Source organism: Girardinichthys multiradiatus, chromosome 24 (assembly GCF_021462225.1).
Source record: "Girardinichthys multiradiatus isolate DD_20200921_A chromosome 24, DD_fGirMul_XY1, whole genome shotgun sequence".
In the NCBI taxonomy this organism is placed as follows: Eukaryota; Metazoa; Chordata; class Actinopteri; order Cyprinodontiformes; family Goodeidae; genus Girardinichthys; species Girardinichthys multiradiatus.
In genome coordinates, this window is record NC_061816.1 from 5811309 (window position 1) to 5832757 (window position 21449).

Consider the following 21449-nt stretch of genomic DNA (forward strand, 5'->3'; position numbering starts at 1 on the left):
TTTTTATGTCTGGAGGTCTTAATCACTTGATTGATCAGATAGATATCGGCCCTATGGCTCTCTCGGACCATGCGCCTGTAAATCTGGTCATGCTCTCTCTAAGACCCCCTGAACGCTCATTTTATTGGAGAATGAACACGTTCCTGTTACTGGATGGAAAGTTTACAAAGCTTATCGAGGAACAAACAGATTTATTTTTAAGGCTAAATGATAAAGACGACATTGACCCAAGAACTTTATGGAATAGTTATAAGGCTGATATGAAGGGGTAATTATCTCAAATTCAAGCTACACAAAAAAACTGAGATTGGTAAAGCAAGTGAAACTGGAAAAAAAAATAAAGCAACTGGAGGAGACTTACTATTCAACAAAAGAAGAACAGATATTATCTGAACTTAAAATCACCAGAGCCACACTATATTATCTGATAACTAGGAAAGCAGAAACGGATTTAATGTTTGATCAATATGGAGAAGCACAAAACAGGCCGTTTTTTTTGACATAATTTAACTTTTCCACAGATACCAGGGAGGCTGGATGCCCTTCTGGAGTCTCCTATATCCCAACCGGAAGTGGACAAGGCCATCTCAGCACTCCAGTCAGAGATATGTCCGGGAGCGAATAGTTTTCAAGTTGAGTTCTTTAAAGTGATGAAGGGGAGAGTTAGCAACCTGATATTGAGGGTCTTCAACAAATCATTTGAGGAATTGGAACTCCCAGAATCAATGTATAGTGCAAATATTACATTAATAACCCATAACAATGCTCTTCATATCGACCAATTAGTATGCTGGGGGTGGACAACAAAATGCTATCCAAAATAATGGCCGGTAGGTTGGAGCAGGTTTTGACATTCGTCTTGGGTTCAGTTCAGAAGGAGTTTATTAAAGGACGAAACTCATATTATAACACAAGACGGCTCTTCAATATTATCCACTATCTGAATGTTAATCAGATGCAGGGGCCAATCATTTCTATGGGTGCGAAGAAAGCATTTGATAGAGTTGAGTGGGAATACATGTTTGACATAATGAAAAGATTTGGATTTGGACCAAATTATTTGGCTTGGGTCAAGCTTCTATATAGAGCTCCAACTGCTTTGGTTTTAACAAATGGTCTCCTGTCAGCTCCTTTTAAATTAAACAGAGGCACAGCACAGGGAAGTCCATTATCTCCTCTCCTTTCTGCTCTGGCAATTGAGCCTTTGGCAATGTCTATCAGGCAAAACCGGCATTTTCGAAGAGTAACTATTGGTCCGTAGCAACACAAAATGTTATTATACGCAGACGACATCTTATTAACATTAACAGAACCAACTAAATCACTACCAGCTGTGATTGAGTGTATTGAAAAGTCTGGTCAAATATCTGGCTATAAAATTAATCTGGACAAATCAGAGGTTATGCCCCAGGGTGAAAGAGGTACCACTGAGCCTATCCGCTGGGCCCCAGCAGGATTTGTATACCTAGGTGTTAAGGTTACACAGACAACTGACCAACTATATGTAAAAAATATTAACTGTTTGATAAAAGAACTCAAAGACAGTCTAACCAGATTTCCGATATCATTTCTAGGCAGAATTAACCTTATTAAGATGTCAGTACTCCCAAAATGATATATCTCATATCTATGCTGTTCGTGATATTAACATCAGAGGATATTAAAGTGATCAATAAAGCAATGACAGATTTTATCTGGGCTGGCAGGAAGTCAAATTAGCCACACTACAACTGCCGAAGAAATGGGGCGAGGGGGCTTATCAAATATAGAATACTATATATAGGCCATTCAGGCCAGAATGCTCTAATCCTCGGCCAATGGGCAGTTACAACGTCCTTGGATAGAGCTGGAGTCAGCAATATGTAAACCCTTTCACCCATTGAACTTGTTAGGGAGACGTCCAAATGAATTACCATGTATGGTTAAAGACAACGTCTTGATAAAAAATGCAGTATGGGCATGGGGGAAACTGAGAACAATGTTTAAAGGTAGCTCATTTAATATTTTATTAACACTAGATGACCCAGAACTCTCACTACAAAATGTGGGATTAAACTTTACAAGCTGGCAAAGATTGGGAATAAAAAGAATATATGACTTGTTTGATAATGGAAACTTTAAAACATTTGAGTTCCTGAAATCTGACTATCACCTGTCAAATAAGGATTTCGACAAATATCTTCAGATTAGACATTACGTGCTATAGAAAGTCGGCTCCTTGAATCTGTCAGAAGAATCACATCTGTTAGAAATGTTTCTGTTGAACCAGAGAGCGCAGAAGCACTTTATACCAATATTTTGTACTGAGATATATGGTTTGACCTTGGAAAAACTTGAATGGCTGAGGAAATCCTGGTGTAATTTACTTAAATGTGAAATACAGAGTGATGTTTGGGATAAATTGTTGCTGCTGTCCTCCAGGGTCTCAATATCCAATAGATATAAAGAATTGCAATTTAACACACTGCACAATGTTTATATTTCCCCATATATTTACAGTAAGCACAAAAGTGGAGTTTCTCCAAATTGTCCTAAATGTAAGATCCAAATCAGAAAATACTCCACTGTCTATGGGAATGTAGCATCATTCGTTCATTCTGGAGGGCAGTATGTGGTAACATTAGCAAAGCAATAAGGAAAGACGTGCCTGTAGGTCCACTAATATGCTTGCTTGGAAGGGTTCCAGACTCTTTGATACAGGCAGGAAGAAATTATTTAAACTCTTCTAATGCTGGCAAGAAAAACTACTTTGTCAATGTGGGTCGGACATGAACCTCCCTCCATTTATATATGGAAGTCAACACTCCTGGATGTGTCTGTTATGATAAAACTTGGATATTATGCTGAAGGTGGGATGGATATTTTTCTGCAAAAATGGAAGAAACCACTAGAGGTCCTGGGACTGAACTTTCATTTAGACTCTAGGATGTTCTGTGAATGAATGGACAGATGGACCCATGTGGAGTACAGCTCATCTACTAAGTGTAGCTTTGGATACTACTGTCTAGTGCTGCTATGTATCAACATGTGATTGACCAGCTATGTATGGAGATTGTGTTATGAAAGGAAAGAAAAAATAAAAAAATTCTTTTTAAAAAGACAAAAGTCATTGGTTTTAGCCCCGAAATGTATATTGATGACACTCAACTTTACATTTTAGTGTCACAATAGTCCCCTACAGTCACTAGCTTTATCCATAATATCACTGAGGCTAAGAACTACAGAACATGCTAGAAACCTAAGTGAAGTTATGGACTCAGATTGAGTCAGCCAGATTGAGTCTGTAAATAAATGAACTTACTAACATCATTAGTCAGGTTTGACCCTAGTAAACCCCACAGGTCATCAGAGACCTGTTCACCCAGTGTCGCCAGGACCAGAACCGAACAAGGGGAGGCAGGAATAAGTGTGAAGAACCTCTGCGCTCTTTTAATCAAGACTGAAACCTTCACCGTTTACAGCGACGTTTACATTTCAGTAGCTGCCAACCACCCTGTGTAGGAACAGAATCCTGCAGGGAAGCACTGGATCTAATCAGTATAGTCAGATTTGGGTAAATCTAGCAGAAGTCAAGATAATTCACCAAATGAACAAAATGTGATTCTACTAAACAGTCAGCACAAAGCCAAGTAGATCTTCCACTAAAATATGAAACCCCTAAATTTAAACTGACTCAGTGCCGGCCCGGCCCATCTCTCCCTCATCGTATTTACATGACTTGTCCACTTGCATCATTGCAGTTTACTCTGATCTCCCCGTCGGCCCCGGGCCTCCAGAGCCGACTCAGAAATCAAATAATCCATTTTCCTGACAGGGAAAGGGAGCAGCACAGAGCTGCAGGGGTTTGTTGATGTTTGCTTATATGTTGGTGCAGAGACTTCTGGCCTCATCCAAAGGCTGCAGGGTGCAGGGCAAAGAGGATGGACCTCGGCTTCGTGGGGCAAGTAGAACGTGAGTTCAAGTGTTTAACAGGATTTTATAGACAGACAGACGGACGGATGGACCACACCTATCCAATCCTCAGAGCTACTTAAATGGAAGTAGGCTCTTCCAGACATTTTAGGTGTATATCCACAAAAAATATATTTAGTATTGGATGGTTTTAACAACTAGAAGTGCATTAGCTAAATTCTGAAGTTCCTTTCAGTGTGGAGTTCAACTCTGACAGCTGACAGGAAATAAAACATCCTATCATAAACATCCTATCAGGTTACCATCTTCTCTTGGCTTCTCACCTTTCCGTCTGCTGCAGGACTGAACATGCTGTAGCCGAGGGTGAGCAGGCTGTGCCGTGACTGCGGTAGAGAAACAAGCTGCTCCAACTGCGGCGTTCCATGGGACAAACAGGACACTGAGATCTGTTTCTGCCCACCCAGATGTGTGGGCGACGCTGTGGTCACCACACTCTGATGCTGACTGACCTCCGTTGCTGTCCCGCCATTTAGCAGTGTGGTGCATTCATCTGAAGGGCTGGGGGTGCTATAATCTGGGAGGTTAACCTCCAGGTTCAAGGGGAACGTTGTGATCTGGTTTGGAATGTAAGATCCGTTCTGGAAGCCTGATAAAGTTGTGCTCTCTGTGTCTATCTGCAGCTGCCACTGTGACTCCAGATGTGGGTTTAGATGCTCACCGTCCAGCTGTGGACCTCTCAGTGGAGTCTGATGATGGTGGTCCACCCAGAGGCTGTCAGATAAACCTGTTGGATTGTTGGCTCGGAACACTTCGGGATGCGAGGCAGACTGGATGTGCTGGTGCATCTGCTGCGACAGCTGGACGATGGGGTGCCTGAAGGTGGGGGGGTCCAGAGGGGCTGAAGGCGTCAAAGATGGATGCTGGGGGATGGAGCTGGGGTCTGAAGATGGGACTCCGTTCTCTGTCTCACTCTGTAGCGTGTCATGGACGTAAGTGAGGATCTCGTTATTGGTGAGAAGGTCGCTCAGAGTAGGAACATGGTTGGGATCCAGCTCCACCTGCATCATCCGCTCATCCAGCAGCAGCAGTTCCAGGTCGTCGGCGTTTAGGCCCAGACTCTCCAGAGCACTGAAAAGCTCACTGTTGGAGCAGCTTTCCCCTTCATCCAATGACAGAGAGTCCAATGTCGACAGAAGAGGATCAAAACCATCCCCGTTACACGTCTCCACCTCCCGGTTGGAGACAATATTCCAGTTGGTACTGCTCAACAAGACATCAAGCTCACCAGGCCTGTTGCCGTGGTAGCACATCCGGGAGTCTGTATCTGGCTGGCAGACGTACACAGATTCATCCTGACTCATCAGCGCCCCCAGCAGAGAGTTTGGCTTCAGTTCATCTGAGGAGCTCTTCTCCACTTTGCCCTTTTTTGACTTGCTGCCTCTGGCTTTGCCATTAGAGGAATCAGGGAAGCCGTGCAGCGGGTGGCCAGTCTGGTATAGGAGAGCCTCTCCGGTGGCAAAGGTGAAGGGAAGGTGCATCGATCTCTTCCTCAGGTGTTCTCCTCCTTCCTCCTCCCTGTGTATGAAGAAACAAACACATCAGTGAAAGAAAACTCAGAACAGAAACAGGAGAATCCCAGAAAAGCACTAACACCAAAGGCCTCTGGGTGGCAATGATGTAGTCTGGCTTCCCATTCTTGTAGACGAGTCGGGCGTTGGCCTGGACCCACTTCCATCGGTTGTCTTTGGTGAGCAGCCTGAAGACGGTCAGCCCGCTCTCGCCCGTCTTAATCACTGAAACCACATCAGAGAACATGTTGGAGGATCTGTGCGCCCATTTGGGAAGCAGATGCTTATGTTTGCATTCATAACATCATCAACGCTTCATTCACAATCACCTCTCAGAAATAGCAGACTGATATCTACAAAACAGGTGCTTAAAATCATTGTCTTCTTGTTAAGGTAGCACTAAAGAACCATGCTGCCACCAGTGCAGAGCTTGCACATCATCGGTGCCAATTGGGCTTGCAGCAAAGACGCCACTTGTCTACAAGAAAACCATCAAGGGCACACTTTGACTCTCCAGAACGGACGTGGATGGACAGCAGACGTCTGGTGCGAAGTCACACTCCTGCTTGTTTGAGATATCTTGAGAAGAAACGCTTGGAGATACTGTGAGACTTGTGCTTTAAAGCATCCTGATCCACTTTATAGAAGAGGACTTCCTTCCAAGAACACTGCTAAAAATAAAGTGTGGGATCAAAATCTCCTCCAAGAGCAACTCTTTTCAATGATTCATAAACATTTTTAGTGATGATCTGTGGATTTTATCACACTTTAAAATATTTTAATATATTTTAGTTAAATTAACCTAAATAAAAGGAAAAACGAATTCAGGGAAACACGTTCACATTCAGTGATGTGGTGTTTTGCATGCTGAACTTCTCTTCAATCATGGGATCTGTGACAGCATCCAGATGTTCAGCCAGCTGTGATGGTGCAGCTGGGTTTGGAAGTGTGCATTGATTCAACCACAAGTGTAGAGACGCAGCAGTGGCTTCAATCAGTTCAAAAATGAACTGCTGCACGCATTACAGTCTCCACCAGCACCAGAAGAAGTCACGGGAAAGAGCAGAGCAGAGAGCTACATTCAGCCGAACTGATACCTGGGTCAGAAGGATCCACAGTCAGTGGAGAACCAGCTCAGCCTTCATTGGTGAGACAGAGGATGCAAACCTACCACCGACACAAAACCAGTTCTGGCCTCAGATATTAGAGTTCTGTGCTCCGTTTCACACAGCTAATTAAATGATCCTCTTACAAAGATTTGAACATGCTGCAGGGGTCAGGGGAATTGTACTGGACTGGTTTACGTAATATTGGTCAGATGGATTTCAGGAGGTTTAAGTTCATGATCAATTAGTCATGGAGTACCACAGGGGTTTGTACTGGGACCAGTTCCCATTATAGCTTATTTGGATTTGGGAGGGAAAGCAGAGATGAAGGAGATAGTGCTGTCTCTAAAAAAACTGGATTTTGGTTTTCAAAACATCTAAATCAACCACAGTACCCGATGAGACCAAAGTAGAGATGTTTGCTCTTAATGTATAGCTTCATCTAAGGAGAAAACCTTCTCATACCAACTGACAAGCACAGTGGTGGAAGTGTGATGATGTGGGCTTGCCATGCAGCCAAAGGATAGGGGCACCTTGCAGTCCAACACAAACGTGTTTTAGTATTAAAATGTAAGGCCATGTGCCTAAGAGCTGAAACTAGGTCCAAACGAGGTCATCAACAGAACAATGAGCCCAAACAAGGCTGCTAATCTACAACAGAACGGATAAAAAAAGAAAAGAATCACGCTGCAGCAGTGGCCTAGTCAAACTCAAGACCTCAACCTGACTAAAATGTTGTGGAGGGGCGCTAAGAGAGCTGTGCACAAACAAATGTCTGCAATTCTAAAAGAACTGAAGTGACACCTACAATGAAGAATGAGACAAAATTCACCCTGAGGCTGATAGTCAGACAGAAAAAAACAACTACTGAAGTTGGTCCTGCTTTTCTCATATCTTTAAAGTAAAACTCTTTATAAATTAGGGTCCTGCCTTTGAAATAACCCAAGGTTTATTATCCACTCTGACAAGAGGATGGCTTTAAAATGTTCCTAGTGGTTGTTCAGACAGCATTAGTCTGGTCCGAAGCAAAGCTGAAAGGCAGGGATTATTTGTTGATAGTAATTAGATCCGTTTCCTTGTTTCGACTCGTGTTCAAGGAGATTACAGGTGAAAATACTAAGATTTTCTTCCATCGCATGATTCTAACCACCCTGCGATGTTGTCTGTACGCTGTAGAAAGGTTCATCTGGTATAAAAACCTGCAGAAACAAACTTCTTTCAAGTCAAGAACCACTGAAGTGCTGTGGATCTGAAGAGGAAACTCCACGTGAGTCAGCATCCGTGTTTATGGGAACTCTGAGCGCAATGTGTCGGAACATGTGTGCACGTATTCCCTGCCTGACTGCATGTGTATCAGTGTGTGGCACCAATGCAGGCTTTGCAATGACTAACCGGGTCATCTGGGACATGAGTTAAATGGGCTCCAGTCATTTGCACCAGCAACCATCCAGTCAGTATGAAGTGAATCGAGTGGCAGCAGCTGGGACTTACTTCTAATGTGATTTTCAGCGCAGTACAGCATGTCAGCAGCGTGGATGAACTGGTAGCCCGACCCTCGCACTCTTAGCTCAGCCTCGGTGTAGCCCAGAACTATTTTCCCCCTAAAGGGCCCAAGAAACCAGAACAAACACTGTTATACCCAGCGTAACCACAGAGCGTAGATCGTTTCAGGTTACAGCAGGACGTACTTTGCGTCGCAGGCCATAGGCGTAAAGTCAAGTTTGTGTTTGGTCCTGAAGATCATGTTCTTGGTCCGGATCTCCAGGATGGCTGGAGGCTGCAGCGGTGTCGCCACGGCAAACAGGGCGAGATGAGGTGGGCTGCTGCTTCCACTCTGCTGCCGGCTCTGACCGTGGAGGAACTTCTGTCTGCCCTGGATGCTCAGTGGCTGTAAGCAGGTCATTTCATCAAGTCATTACCTCATCATCATCATCCTCAGTAATCCATAAATCCAAACAAGCCAGCAGAGGAAAACATTTTGTCCTTCAAATAGCAAATAGCCATTGTTGCACCATCCAGGGGTCTCGGTTTCAGAATAACAGACTGATAAATGTACGGTGCTGTGAAATATTTTCCCCCTTAATGATTTTTCATATTTAAATGTTTCCGATCATCAAGCAAATTTAAATATCAGACAAAATACAGTAACAATGTAACAAAATCCTCACTGAATCATATCAGTGAAAGGGTTAGAAAGCCAATTCTATGGCTTTGCAACTTTAGAAAAGTAAAGTAAACTCTGCTCTCTACCAGAAGATCCTGAAGAACAATGTCTGGTGATCAGTGCATAATCTTAAGCTCACGTGCATTTCACAAGCAGACCACCTAAATGACCTCTAATGGATTTATACATAGATCGGTAGGCAACTTGAGGTTAAGTCCCTTGCTCAGAGGCACATCGACATGTGGCATGAGGAAGCTGGAATCAAACCCACAACTTTCAGATTGCGCATTAAACCTAATTAAGATGTTGTGGTGGCCTTTAACAGTCCTCCAATGTGACTAAATTAAAGCGATTCTGCAAAGCAGAGTGGGTCAACATTTCCCCCTAGGTGGGGGATAGATAGCTTTTATTTCCCTCTGTAAATTAAATCCTCATTTGCAAACTGCATTTCAGTTTTTCTCAGGTTAAAGCAGAAGAATATCTTTGAAAAAACGTTTGTTAAATGGTTTAATTATTTTTGCATTTGTTGGGCTCAAATTATCTGAAGCCGTGTCCCTGTTGCATGCATCACTCCCTGGAGCATCCTCACAACATTCTGCTGGGGTTTAGAGGGGTATCTGTTTCAAAGCAGCTGAAACATTGTCAGACTCTCCTCACAGCATCTTCATGAGCCTCTAGAACCACTACCATCAGGCAAATAGTACGAGAAGATCACACTCAGAACCGAAAGATAGCTACACACTGATAGATGGATGGATGGGTTTAAGAAGCTGCATCTGTGTGGTCAGGAATCAAGCCCCGAGTAGCAGGAGGGATTATGGAACAGCTAAAGCCAACACATCTGGTTCCTCCGTGGGTGCAGGACCATCACGTCTTCACCCTCAGTACAACGAGGTCAGCAGCATTTCTCAGAACTGGATCAAAATCCCGTAAATCTCACGTAGCTCATTTGATTGTGCACCATCTTTGAAGTGTTCTTATTTTCAGACTGCTCAATGTCTGAATGACCTGGAGCAGCTGTGGCTCTACCTGAGAAGGTTTCCTCAGTGAGAGGAATAATACATTTTCCCCAGGACCCAGAGGTTCCTTTAAAGTGGATTAGGAACAAACAGTGGCTCCTGATGGCTGTAGACCATAAATCACCCCTGTGATCTCTTGACTGGAGTGATCACTAAATATGATCAGATCCTAGTTGTTGGGAAATTCAACACCTGTTACCTGTTGGGATTCAGTGCCCGCTCCGACTTGGCACTGTTGTATGCTCAACCCCTAAATGGTTAAGAACAGTTTCCCGGTGAAGCGGATGAAACTTTCCGACTTACCAGGAAGCCGGAAGAGTTATCCAGCAGGCAGCGGAAGCGGCAGACGAATGCTCGCTCCAGGAAGGAAGAGTTTTCAGGTGGAAGCTGGTCAGGGTTGTAGCTCACCGGACAAGAAGAAGTCACCTCTACACCTGAACACGTTAGATACAGTTTAGTTAAAATGTGTTGAATCAGGGACGGTTTATGGGAGGATATGCTGACCTACATGTGCTGCTGCTGCTGTGTGTGAGCCTAACCCAGAATGACAGCTGTGTAAACCCGTGTGTACAGTAAGAGCATCTGAGAGCTTGCTGTTGCTGCTGATTTGGACTTCAAAAGGTCACATTTCCTCACCGCTTCCTGACCTCAGGTTCAGAAAGAAGAAAAAGCTCAAACATCTGATTCCTCTTTAGGTTTCAGTTCCTCCCATTTGCGAAGAAATATGGAAACCAGTATATTTTTGGGAATGATGCTGGACTGGACCTGGTGAGTGTTCGGGAAAACAGACCTGCAGGATCAGTGGTGGGCTCCAGGCTGGCTGGGGGGTTCAGGGCCCAGTGCAGGTTCTTCTTGAACTCCTGCTGGTCTTCAGTGTGAATCAGCTCAAACACACTCTGGTGCATCACATCAGTCTGATGGCGAAACAACACAAGCTTCAGGACAACAGTTCTCCTTCTCGCTCCATATTCACACTCAGATAGTTCTGGGGAGGATCAGGTTGCAGATTATGTTTTCTCTTACCCACATACAGGCTCAAATATATATATATATATATATATATATATATATCCACCCAAATCCTTCAATAAATGGTACTGAAGGTTCTACAATGTAGTCTAACTTGGTCCTGATTTATTAACTTCTGTTTTGTGATCATAATTGTGTGCAGCTAGTGGTTTCATTGTGAGGCTTTCAGACCTACTATGCAAACCATCAAGCATGGCAGTGGCAATATCATGCTGTGGGCCTGCTCCAGAACTATCTCCACATCCTTCAACTTTACTTCAAATCAGCTGCGACAGAAACGGTACATATAACTAGTAATTATTTCATAAATTGCTACGACACCATCAAGATTAAAAAAATGTGCAGCTGCCAACATGGACCAGCCAAATTGCTTTCTGGAGAAAGATTTTATGGTCAGACAGGAAAGATTGAGCTGTTTGGTCACAGTGACTTCTCCCAAGAATGTTGGAGGAGTCAAGTTGATGCTTTTAAACCTAGGAACCAATTGTCCAGCATGGTGGTGGCAGCATCAAAGTGTGAGCTTTCAGAGCTACCTTCAAATTCTTCAACTTCACGTCAATTAAGCAGCTAGATGGTTGAAACCTGGACATAGTTAGGTGTTCCTACAGGACGATGATCCCAGACAAACATCCAAACTGGTTTTGGACCAGATAAAGCGGACTAGGCTTAGCCTCCACAAAGTTCCAAACCCGGTACTATTGAAAATATGTGAATTATGCTTAAAAGCTAGTTGGAAAAACCATGAAATTACACACAAATCGATTTTAAATGAACTCTACCAACTCTGCCAAGAAGAGTGGAGAGATGTCCATCCAGAACGATGCCAGAAGCTGGTTGATGGCTGCATGAAACGAGCAGAAATGTGTTGAGTTGAGATGAAACGGACTTAAAGAGACGTTAATGACCTCCACCACATTCTACCTCCAATATCTGTTTCTTTCAGTCGGATTCAGACTGCCTTGAAGTGATGCCAAAAGAAACCAAGTGTCGCTTATTGTTTAATTCAGACAGATGAATCGAAGTCAGCGGCCTGCCATCTAGAACCACCATGACCTGGATTTGGAGGTGAGCGGACCGGACCCGCTCTCTCAGTGGGAAGGAGTCACGGCCGGGTCAACAGAAGGAATTTTGACAGGCAGAAGTGTTGTGTGAAACTTTTCGAACGTTTCTGTTGACTTCATCTGGGCCCCGGATTGGTGTCCTGACCCTGTCCGGTTCACTTAGATCAGAACAAAGAACCCCGTGAGCTTAACCAGGTTCTTGTTATTGTTCCAGCTGAAGAAAGATTAAATGTTTTAATATAATTTCTCCAAGTCTGAGGCAAAGAATGTATGTATTCTTCCAGGGCTATGATGAAATAATGATCTCATTATATTAATCTGCAAAGTTAAAGCAGCAGATAAACACAAGCCTTCAGCAGATGATCCAATAACCAACGTTAAGTTCCAATCAGACCTGTGCTCACTCTCATTAATCTGATGGGGTCAGATTGAAAAACAAATGACCAAAAACTGCTTTAAATCTGGTATAGCTCTGGCATCGTCTAACCAGGTCTGGGTTCGTTTGGTAAACAGTAGGAGATGGCCCTCAGGCGGACGGGTGAAAAGCAGGGGGAGAAAGGTGATGATCACACCCCGATCCTTGTACGTTCCCATCCAGCGTGTGAACATAAACCCCAGCTTCCAGTCCAGATTTAGACGCTGGGGCGGGTTGGGAGGGTGTGAGACGGGCCGGCAGACCCAGACTAAATTTAGAAGCACGTTTTCTGAAATAAGATTAGGCTGGAGGAAGCAGCGCTCTGTTGTGACGCTAACTGGATTTATCCTCCTGCTCCACATGTGCGTTTCGGTGCAGTTCTCTGGCCACCCAGGACCATGCATTAAACCATAAACCATATATTTACATACACTGTATAATAAGACCCAGAACCTTTAAATCAGACTAAACTTTCCCTGTTTTGGGTCAGTGAGGATTACTGAAATATCTAAAAGCCAGAAACAAAAAGGCTTTTTTTCTTCAAATCAGAAATGTACATACTTCTCTTGAGTTTTTGACCTTTACTCCAGTAAAACGTTTTAGGTTTTATCCCAACAAGCTTTACGCAATGGTTTGCTGGGATTTTGGCCAATTCCTCCTGACAGAACTGCTGTAACTGGGTCAGGGTTCTGTGATGGCCACTCCAAAACATTGACTTTGCAACTAGTTTGGTGGAAGGCTGAGGGACACCTTCCATTTAGAAGACCATATATCTGTCAATACCTGATCGTCTTAGCTGATGTCATGAGATGTTGCGTTAATCTTTCCACACAACGTTCTTTCCTCATGATGACATCTATAGAGAAAAGTGCACCAGTCCCTCCTGCAGCAAAATACCTCCACAACATGATGCAGCCACCACCGTACTTCACAGTTGGAGAGTTCAAAAGTTTGTTGTTGCGTTAAGCAGAAAGAAACCCAAGTGCACAATCAGGCCTGGTATTCCAGCATCGACAGACGGATAGAAAGGGATTTAGCCACTTTTAATGAACATCATGGGTAATAAAAGAATCAAGCTGTCAGTACCACACCTTGATGAACTGCAGCCTTTGAAACACATGGCCTTGTGAAATGTATGGAGTGATGAATGAGTGACTACCTGATGGAAGCCGAGGTAATCCTGGATGGTGTGAGAGCAGAAGAATATGCTTCCTTCAGCCGTCACCACCAAGACGAAGCCGTTCAGAGCCTGCAGAGAGAAAATCGTCTGCTTCATGATGCTAATGATCGTATTTGTGTTTGAAACAGTGACAGAGAGTCTAAATTAGGTACAAAACATGAACCTGATTCTCTAGATGTGGAATAATCCCATCTTTAGGTCTGATTACTCTGAGGTTTTTGTTTTCATTCGGTGGAAAAGGCATCAGCGTAATCTATTTGCAACCTCTGATTCACCCTCTGCTTTTGTTGGCTTAAATCAGACTAGTTGGATAAAAAGCCTTGAAATAAGAGAGAAGAAATGGGCCAGCAGCGGATAAAAGAGGATAAAAAAACAAAACAAGCAACAACAGTGGAGATAAGACTTCTACCCCAGGCTGAGAGACAGGAGACGAAGAGGGGAGGAAGGAGCAGAGTGGACGTCAGGTCAGAGAGGAGCCATGTAGAGAAGGAGGAGGTCACAAATGGATGACTAACACCTCCATCGTCATCTTCATCAAGCCTCAGGGGTACTTGAGGAGGCGATGACACGGTCTCACCGATGAAGACCATGTGTACAACCTTCATGAGAACACACTCCTTATGCGATCTGACACATTTGCTCATACACTGGTTCTGATTTCTGTTTTTTTTAAACCCTTGATTTCAGAAGCACATGAGCATCAGACAGCCTCCCCTGAGCAGCTGAATAATTTACAGGCTGGAGCAAAGAGGGTCAGAAAAACTGATTTTTACTCTTTGTTCAAATGAAATTCACACCTGGCTTCTGCTTTTACCATTTCGAAAAGCACCAGAAACAATAATTTATTTACATTTTCCCACCTTTTCTTGCAAATTAAGACAGGAATTCGAGACAGAAAAACAGCCATGTAGGAGATACGACAAATTGACAAAACTGGCTGTAAAAGTGGCTTAAATCAAAACGTTTCTGAATATTTCTCAGGGTCAGAATCTATCAACAGGCTGTTAGCTGGAAAATCTGCGGTAAAATTCAAAAACATGCAGCATATTCAAACTGTGACTGTGCAAAATCCACAAAAGGTATCAAAACACAAATTCAGTCAGATGAAGCCCAACTTCCCATTAGCATCTTAAGCTTTGAATGATGTGTCTGCCGCAAAATATCACTAATATCAGTGGGGAACATTTTAAATGTTTCCCAAATGTTAAATACATTATAAAACGTATTAGTACCTAAAATCATAACAAGCTGTTCTCGACGTAAGCACCTGTATGGGTTTCCCTAATGCTGTGGGTTTAAATATCTCTTTAATGAGAAAAACCCAACAAAAAAAATGCAGGTTTAGGGTCCAGGAGCCACGTCTCCACCGTTCACACACATAACCAGTCCAAACCCAACAGATCTGGGATCGGTCTAGGCTCTGATGATAACAGCTAGAAAGGCTCAGTCCATGCAAACCCTCCTAGCTTTAATACGACAGGCACTAACCGGCTCTGTATAATTCATGGCTCAGTTTCTGAAATGGAACAGAGGTTGCAGACCTCCTCACTCCTCTGGGATCAATGTATTCATCAGCCAGAACTCTGCTTGAGATGTTATTTTGTTACATCTGAGAGACTGCTGCACTAGTTAGACCAAAAACTTCCAGTCTCTGCTGTTATACTCAATACAGCTGATGGCCGACTCTCTGTGTCTCCATCTAAAAGCACAAGCTATTTAGGTTCCTGCCCTGCTGTGAAGATCCGCCTCTCCTCCATTAGACCTAAAACAAGCAGACACTGATGCACAGAGCAAGGCTTTACTAAGATGTTGTTTAAGACCCTTTGGGAACAGTTTAAGCTTCAACAAGCTGAAGGATGTGATCAGGAGGAGTGCGTTGGTGGACTGGACCAACCTGAAGCAGCAGCTCGCCCTCTGATATGCTGCCGTCTGCAGGTCGCGAAGTGTCACTGCTGCTCTTGTTTTCATCGCTGCTCTTGTTGATGCCGTTGGGGGGTTGGTTTTTTAACGCCACTATAGGAGCAGACAGAAGACGAGTTACAGGCGGCGCAGGCTGAATGTTCCTTTTGGGTTTTATCTACAAAATAAGAATGTGAATTTATGGTAGAGAAAAACTCTTTACTGCATAAAAAGAGGAGACTTTTAGCTGCTTCTATCCACAGTCGTTATGTTTCACACAATGGTTTGGCAGTAACCGGTCTCTAAAAAGCCGCAGCATTCATATTGTTTGAAAATCAAAACTCATAGTTTGCTCTGAAATTTAGGGCAATTACAAAAAAAACTATAAAGAAAACATTCAAAACACATCTTAAGTTGAGTTTCGGTGAATGTTTGGTATGGTTTAATCTTTCTAGTTTGTCTAAGACCTCAATATGACGCCAATAGAAGGTAAAATCTTTAACTTTTCATCGTCTTTGACGGCTGATTGGAAGTGAAAGGTGAAAAAAGACATGTGTCCTCATTCTTATTGAATAAAAGAAGCCAGAACATTTCAAGATGGCTCCACTCTAAAAGGGCTCCTCTGTGCCCTTTGACCTTAAACACATAACCAGCATGCTTTTGACCATGGGGACAAAATCTGGAAACAAAGAGCTTCTCTGAAACAGCAAGGAGAGACATTAATAGAAGGGGAAATCTCTGAGAATCCAGAGGGAGACAGTTGGACATTCTCTGGAACCTGACCTAGATTCATCACAGGGATTAATACATCTGAAGCAGATGTTTTAATTTACTGTGTCTTCCACACCACATCCAGAAGGCAGCGGCAAACATGGATATGGCTTCCTCTCACTTTGAATGCAACCAGAAAGCAAACAGTTCCTCTCGACTGTCAATAATTCAGAGCTGGAGAGGCAGAAGGGGAATTTAGCTGCTTGACATCACGATCAGAAGCCGACAAGAAGAAAAACCCGCCCGAGGCGACGGTATGGAGGATGGGAGGGGACATGTTGGCACAACGCAGGGCGACGAGCTTGCAAACATCCATTAGAAACGTCACAACAGACACTGGTTAGCAGGGAAGACGCTACACACACCAGCCTGACGGAGGGAAGGAGAACACATCACTGATGAACAGCCCTCAGCGATGTGGTCTCTCCAGCTGAACACAATCTGGGCCACGGTTCATCAGCGCGAATGAGGAAAGCAGCTGTCTGAGGGGATGATGACACACAATGATGACCCAAGTAATCCGCCGCCCCCCCTCCAACGCTACGTTCACAGGGCTGCAGACTGGAATTAATTTTTTTGTTAATTTTCCTGTTAGCAAACTGCACATACAACAGGCTCAAATATCTACATACACTCCCATTAATCTCCGTTGGCCAGTTGCACCTGGACCTCATAATATCTGCAACCATCGACAAGGTTCTGGCATCATTCGGGATGAAGGTTTGACCATTCCCCCCCCGGTAGAAATGGTATAATTCATTTAAATTAGTTGGTGTTCTAGTACAGACCCAGCTTTTAAACAGAGTTTAGGGCTTTGGGTGTGTTTTTGGGATCATTGTCCTGTTGGACGACCCAGTAGTGTTTTGGCAAGATAACAGTTTATTTGAGGTAAGGTTTAGGACTTATAAGTAGGCAGGTAGCTAGCTAGGTAGGCAAGTCCATCCATCATCCTTGGACTTGGACATTACACTACGTATTGTTCAACCCAATGAGGGCTTGGGTGCTCACAGTTATCTCAGGCGTTGGATCATTTTGGGTCTCAACAGTTTCATTCTTTAATAGCTGATTGTGACCTCACGAGAAAACCCCTGCAGCAGTTTTCTGGATACTCCTCTGCAGACTGAAGCTTCTGATCATGCCTGATCTTTTAAGGTTGGAACCATGTCCTAACCCTGCAGCTTTCCTGGATTTTACAGAGGATACTGACTGAGAGTGGATTGTACTTTGTTCGGGCTGTACCGTCCTCTCCTTTAAAGGCCCGTAAGCCTCCTCTGAGTGGATTATCCCCCCCGTGTTTTTATTCTTTCATCTCCTCAGCGCCCACAGTAATGGGGCCGTCTCCCTAGACCCACATTACTGTATCGCTCAGCCTTCAGGACGAGGGTCGTCTCATGGCCACAGGCGAGAAAAGGCTGAGTCGTAGTGGGCTTCTCTTGTGTCTGGATGGCAGGAGAAGAAGAGGTCGAGCAGAGTCCAGGCACTTAGATGAAAATGGGTGCTCTGACCTAATTCTGATATCGAGGGCTGGATGTGTGGTCTGGTTCAATATAAACTCTATTAAAATATTCCCCACGTAAAGAGCTGCTGTGGTTGAGAGCATTAGTAGAAGCTGTTTGCTTTGGTAAGAACGCAAATCTGTGAAAACACACTCTTTGACCCTGAAACGCTGGTTTTACCCTGCAGGGTTCAGTGAACGGGTCCAGTTTTTTAGATGTTTGAAGGTAGTAAAACTAACACATCTACTTATCCAAAATCAGTTTGCTGTGTGTGTGTGTGTGTGTGTGTGTAAGCCCTGCCTGACAAAAACAGCCTTCTGCTCGTCCTTCAGCGCCTCCTAAACAGAGCCTGAAACGGACCTCTTCGCTCTTCCAGTTCATCAGAAGAGACATTCTGCTTCCTTCTGCTGGAGGAATTCTTCAAGCTCATTTTGGATGAATTATTAACAGCCAGCAGCTGCAAATCCACACTTGGGGATGCACAATGGAGCCAAATAAAAGCTCCTATAAATAAAGACAGGAAGAGAAGGCTGGAAAATGTTCTGAGACGTCGCAGGATGAGACGTTTCAGCTAAACGGAACCAAGATGGTCCATATCTGAAATTCTGCTTCATACTAATTTTCCAACAAAAACCTGAATCTTTGTTGTTGAGCTGCAGAAACCTTCTCAGACCTTATTTCTGTCCAACAAGTTCCATCCACCATCATAGACAGGACCATCACCAGTGCACCATTGTCACTGGCAGCCAAACAACCCCACAGCATGATGCTGCCACCGCCTGACAGTTGGGGCAGGGTCTCATCCAAACATATTTTGATGACATAATGATAATTTAGGAACATGATGATGAATGTGTGGAACGGTACAGACTTGTTTGAGATGTCCCCACATTTCTTTACCGTGTAACTGGAGTTCATGAGTTGATCTGACAGCAAAGGACTGAGATGTTTGAGTATAAACCAGCTTGTGTCTGAGCTTGGTTCCCCACCTGAGAAGAAGCTCTTGGTCCGCAGGTAGCTGACGCTGAGCCTCAGGATGGACAGCTTGTCCAGGCTGGAGGTGACGTCCTCGGCGAAGGGCAGCAGACTGGCGAGCCGGTCCAGTTCTGAGTTCAGTCGGTCGCGGTGACGTTTGGATGGGTTGGTCTTGGTGCCCTCAGCAGGAGTGGGTTTAACTCTGGAGAAGAAGAAGTACCACGATCATCATATATTTTTTCTATTTTTTTGCACAACATGAACAGGAAGTCCATGTAGGAAAGAAATGATGTCTTCACTAACTGTGGAAAACAAAGTTAATTACAAGTTTACAGGTTAAACTATATACAGAGCCTTACATTTTGTCATGTTACCGCAAGGTTACATTCATTTTCCTGGGATTTTATGTGACAGACCAACACAAAGTAGCACACATTGAAAAACAATGGCGATCATTTGCATTTAGCCCCCCTGATGCAACACTTTGCAGAACCACTGTCTGCTGCGGGTCTTAAAGGTTTGTCTTTACCAGAACTTCAACATCTACAGACTGAAGTGTCTGGTCCATTGTTCTTGAAAACACAGCTAAGGCTCAGTCACATTGGATGGAGAGCATCTGAACATCAGTTTTTAAGTCTTGCCACAGATTTTCAGAAAAATATGGGCCTAAACTTTGACTAGGCCATTCTAACAAGTGAATCTGCTTTGATCTAAACCCTCCTATTAGTAGGTCTGCAGTGGGTCCATCCTCTCATGTTCAAAGCTTGGGATGTTGTTATAGAGCCTAACTCTGCTTCAAACTTCTTCACAAATTTCTCCCTGACCTCTCTGCTGGGCTCCTTGGTCTTCATGATGTTGGTTGTTCTCTAATGTTCTCCAAAAATGTTCTCTGAGGCCAAAAACAGAGAAGCTGCATTAATACTGAGATTAACTTACAAACAGCTGGACGTCTGAAGTTGAATGATTGGACTGGGTTTTATTTTGAGGTTTTGGAGTAAAGGAGCCAGAATGGAAAGACACAGATTTATGTTTCAAGTTTAATTTTTCTCCTCCTTCATATTCCTGTATCTGTAAAACTGATAAAATGACTTCTGAGTTAAGATATTTACAGTAAATCACTGAGCTTATGTTGAAGGGTGAAGAAGATGGACAAAAAGATTAGACACAAAACTAATCCAAACACAGAAAAAAAAAAAAAACAGCACAAAGGAACACAAAATATCAAGAAGAGACAAAAACATTATATAACAGAGAATTCACAAAATGACCATGCAAAAATATCCCAGTGAGATGCAGAATGACGAGGAAAAATAAATAGAGAAGGAAAACAGCATATTCAATTAGACAAAACAACAAAAGCTGCATACACAACGAAAACACCGATGGAAAAACACCACAGAAAATGGCTTGAAAGTTGAAAGTCTAGAAAATGACCACAAAGAAACTAAGAACCCTCCCACAGGGATACAGTTTCACAACTGTCATAATCTAAGCAGAAAAAATGAAACTACACAGCCATAAAAGCCAGGCATTTGAAACAGACAACTACAAAAACAGCCACATCACACGTCCACATTGAAAAACACTCCATTAAATGATACATTTCTGATGCTTCAAACACAAAAACTCTCAAATATACGATTAAAAAAAAAAAAAACACCATCGCGACATCAGAGGAACACAGAACACCTTTCCACTGTGTGGGGCCTCCTGTGCACCGGGCATTTAATATCTCTTGATCCGCTCCTGGATAATCTGATAAATAATGACGAGATAATTAACTGTCTGATCAGACTGCACCTCCCACCTGCTGCCCACAGGGGGAGCTATTTCCACCTCCTAAATCCAATAATCCCATGTTTACAAACTGTCTGCCGCTGCTAAAGAGGGACGACTTAAAGTGTAACTAATACGTCTTACATGTCCAGAATTAGTGTCGGGCAGCCTTTTTTAAGCGCAGTTTTATAACTCACCCCCTTAGCGCCGGTTTCCTGCGCTTCCTCCCAGCGTACATGTTTGCGTTCATTTATAACCGGTGTACCGGAAAACTCCAACTGAACCCGTCCCAAAGAATCCGCTGGCACTCCCGGAGTTTAGATCAAAATGGGTTTTTTTTAGTTTTCACTGCGGCGATTTCACATATTCCGCCCCCCCCGGCTCCGTCAAAAACAGCGTCAAAAGTCTCTGTGCGGCGCTAATTCACTTAAACGAGGGAGAAATGAACGCAGGTAATGTTCTCTGTTTGCACTCGGTGCAGCAGTAATGTTCAAGTCAAGGAAGGTTTCTGGTGCAGTTCGCTCCCTATGTGCGCCAGATGCAGCGGTCCGCAAAACGATCTCAGCAAAACCCGGTAAAATCAGCCCGGTGAAGTTCCGTTTTCTGCCTCCGCCTGCTCCTCTTCCTCCTCTCCCAGCTCCTCCTCCACCTCCTCCGGGTTTCTCTGCTGCTCTGCGGGCCAGGGCACGCTTCCAGGGATCTGATAGGACCTCGGGAGCGCGCATGCAAGAAGCTCAAGAGTGACGTCAGAGTGAAAATAACGTTAAATTAACAGTAGTAAAAAAGACCTTAAAAATGTGAGAAGCGTTGATTTAGCTCAACCCAGCCAGCATTTCTCTTATAATAAACCCGGATGATCGATGCCTTTAAAGATACAGCTTTATGTTCCCACATGGTGTGACATTGCAGGAGGCTTATTCTAAGTATTTATCATTTTAAAATCACACCAGCAGATAAACTTTTTAAATGAACATTTAATAAATAGGACATTTCCCAAAGCAAAGGGCCCCAAGTGTAGACCTGGAGAGCGACCATCCTGCAGCTTTTTGATGCATCAGTTCTCCAACACGCAACACTG

At 43.7% G+C, this 21449-nt stretch overlaps 1 protein-coding gene across 2 annotated transcripts in view; it reads right to left on the reverse strand.

Annotated features, from left to right (window-relative positions):
- The window catches only part of ahr1b (aryl hydrocarbon receptor 1b), a 31640-nt gene extending 10618 nt beyond the window's left edge, over nt 1–21022 (reverse strand). Inside the window, exons 1-10 of one of the 2 annotated variants that reach the window (XM_047355901.1) lie at nt 20569–21022; nt 18610–18797; nt 15349–15467; nt 13434–13523; nt 10560–10683; nt 10073–10203; nt 8275–8474; nt 8078–8187; nt 5564–5705; nt 4236–5487 (exon numbers count right to left, since the gene is read on the reverse strand). In XM_047355901.1, the coding sequence (XP_047211857.1) occupies nt 4236–5487; nt 5564–5705; nt 8078–8187; nt 8275–8474; nt 10073–10203; nt 10560–10683; nt 13434–13523; nt 15349–15467; nt 18610–18797; nt 20569–20621 (2409 nt within the window). In that variant the 5' untranslated portion in view covers nt 20622–21022. The remainder of the gene's footprint in view (nt 1–4235; nt 5488–5563; nt 5706–8077; nt 8188–8274; nt 8475–10072; nt 10204–10559; nt 10684–13433; nt 13524–15348; nt 15468–18609; nt 18798–20568) is intronic. The other variant, XM_047355902.1, reaches the window with a different exon arrangement.
- Nucleotides 21023–21449: the final 427 nt, after the last annotated feature.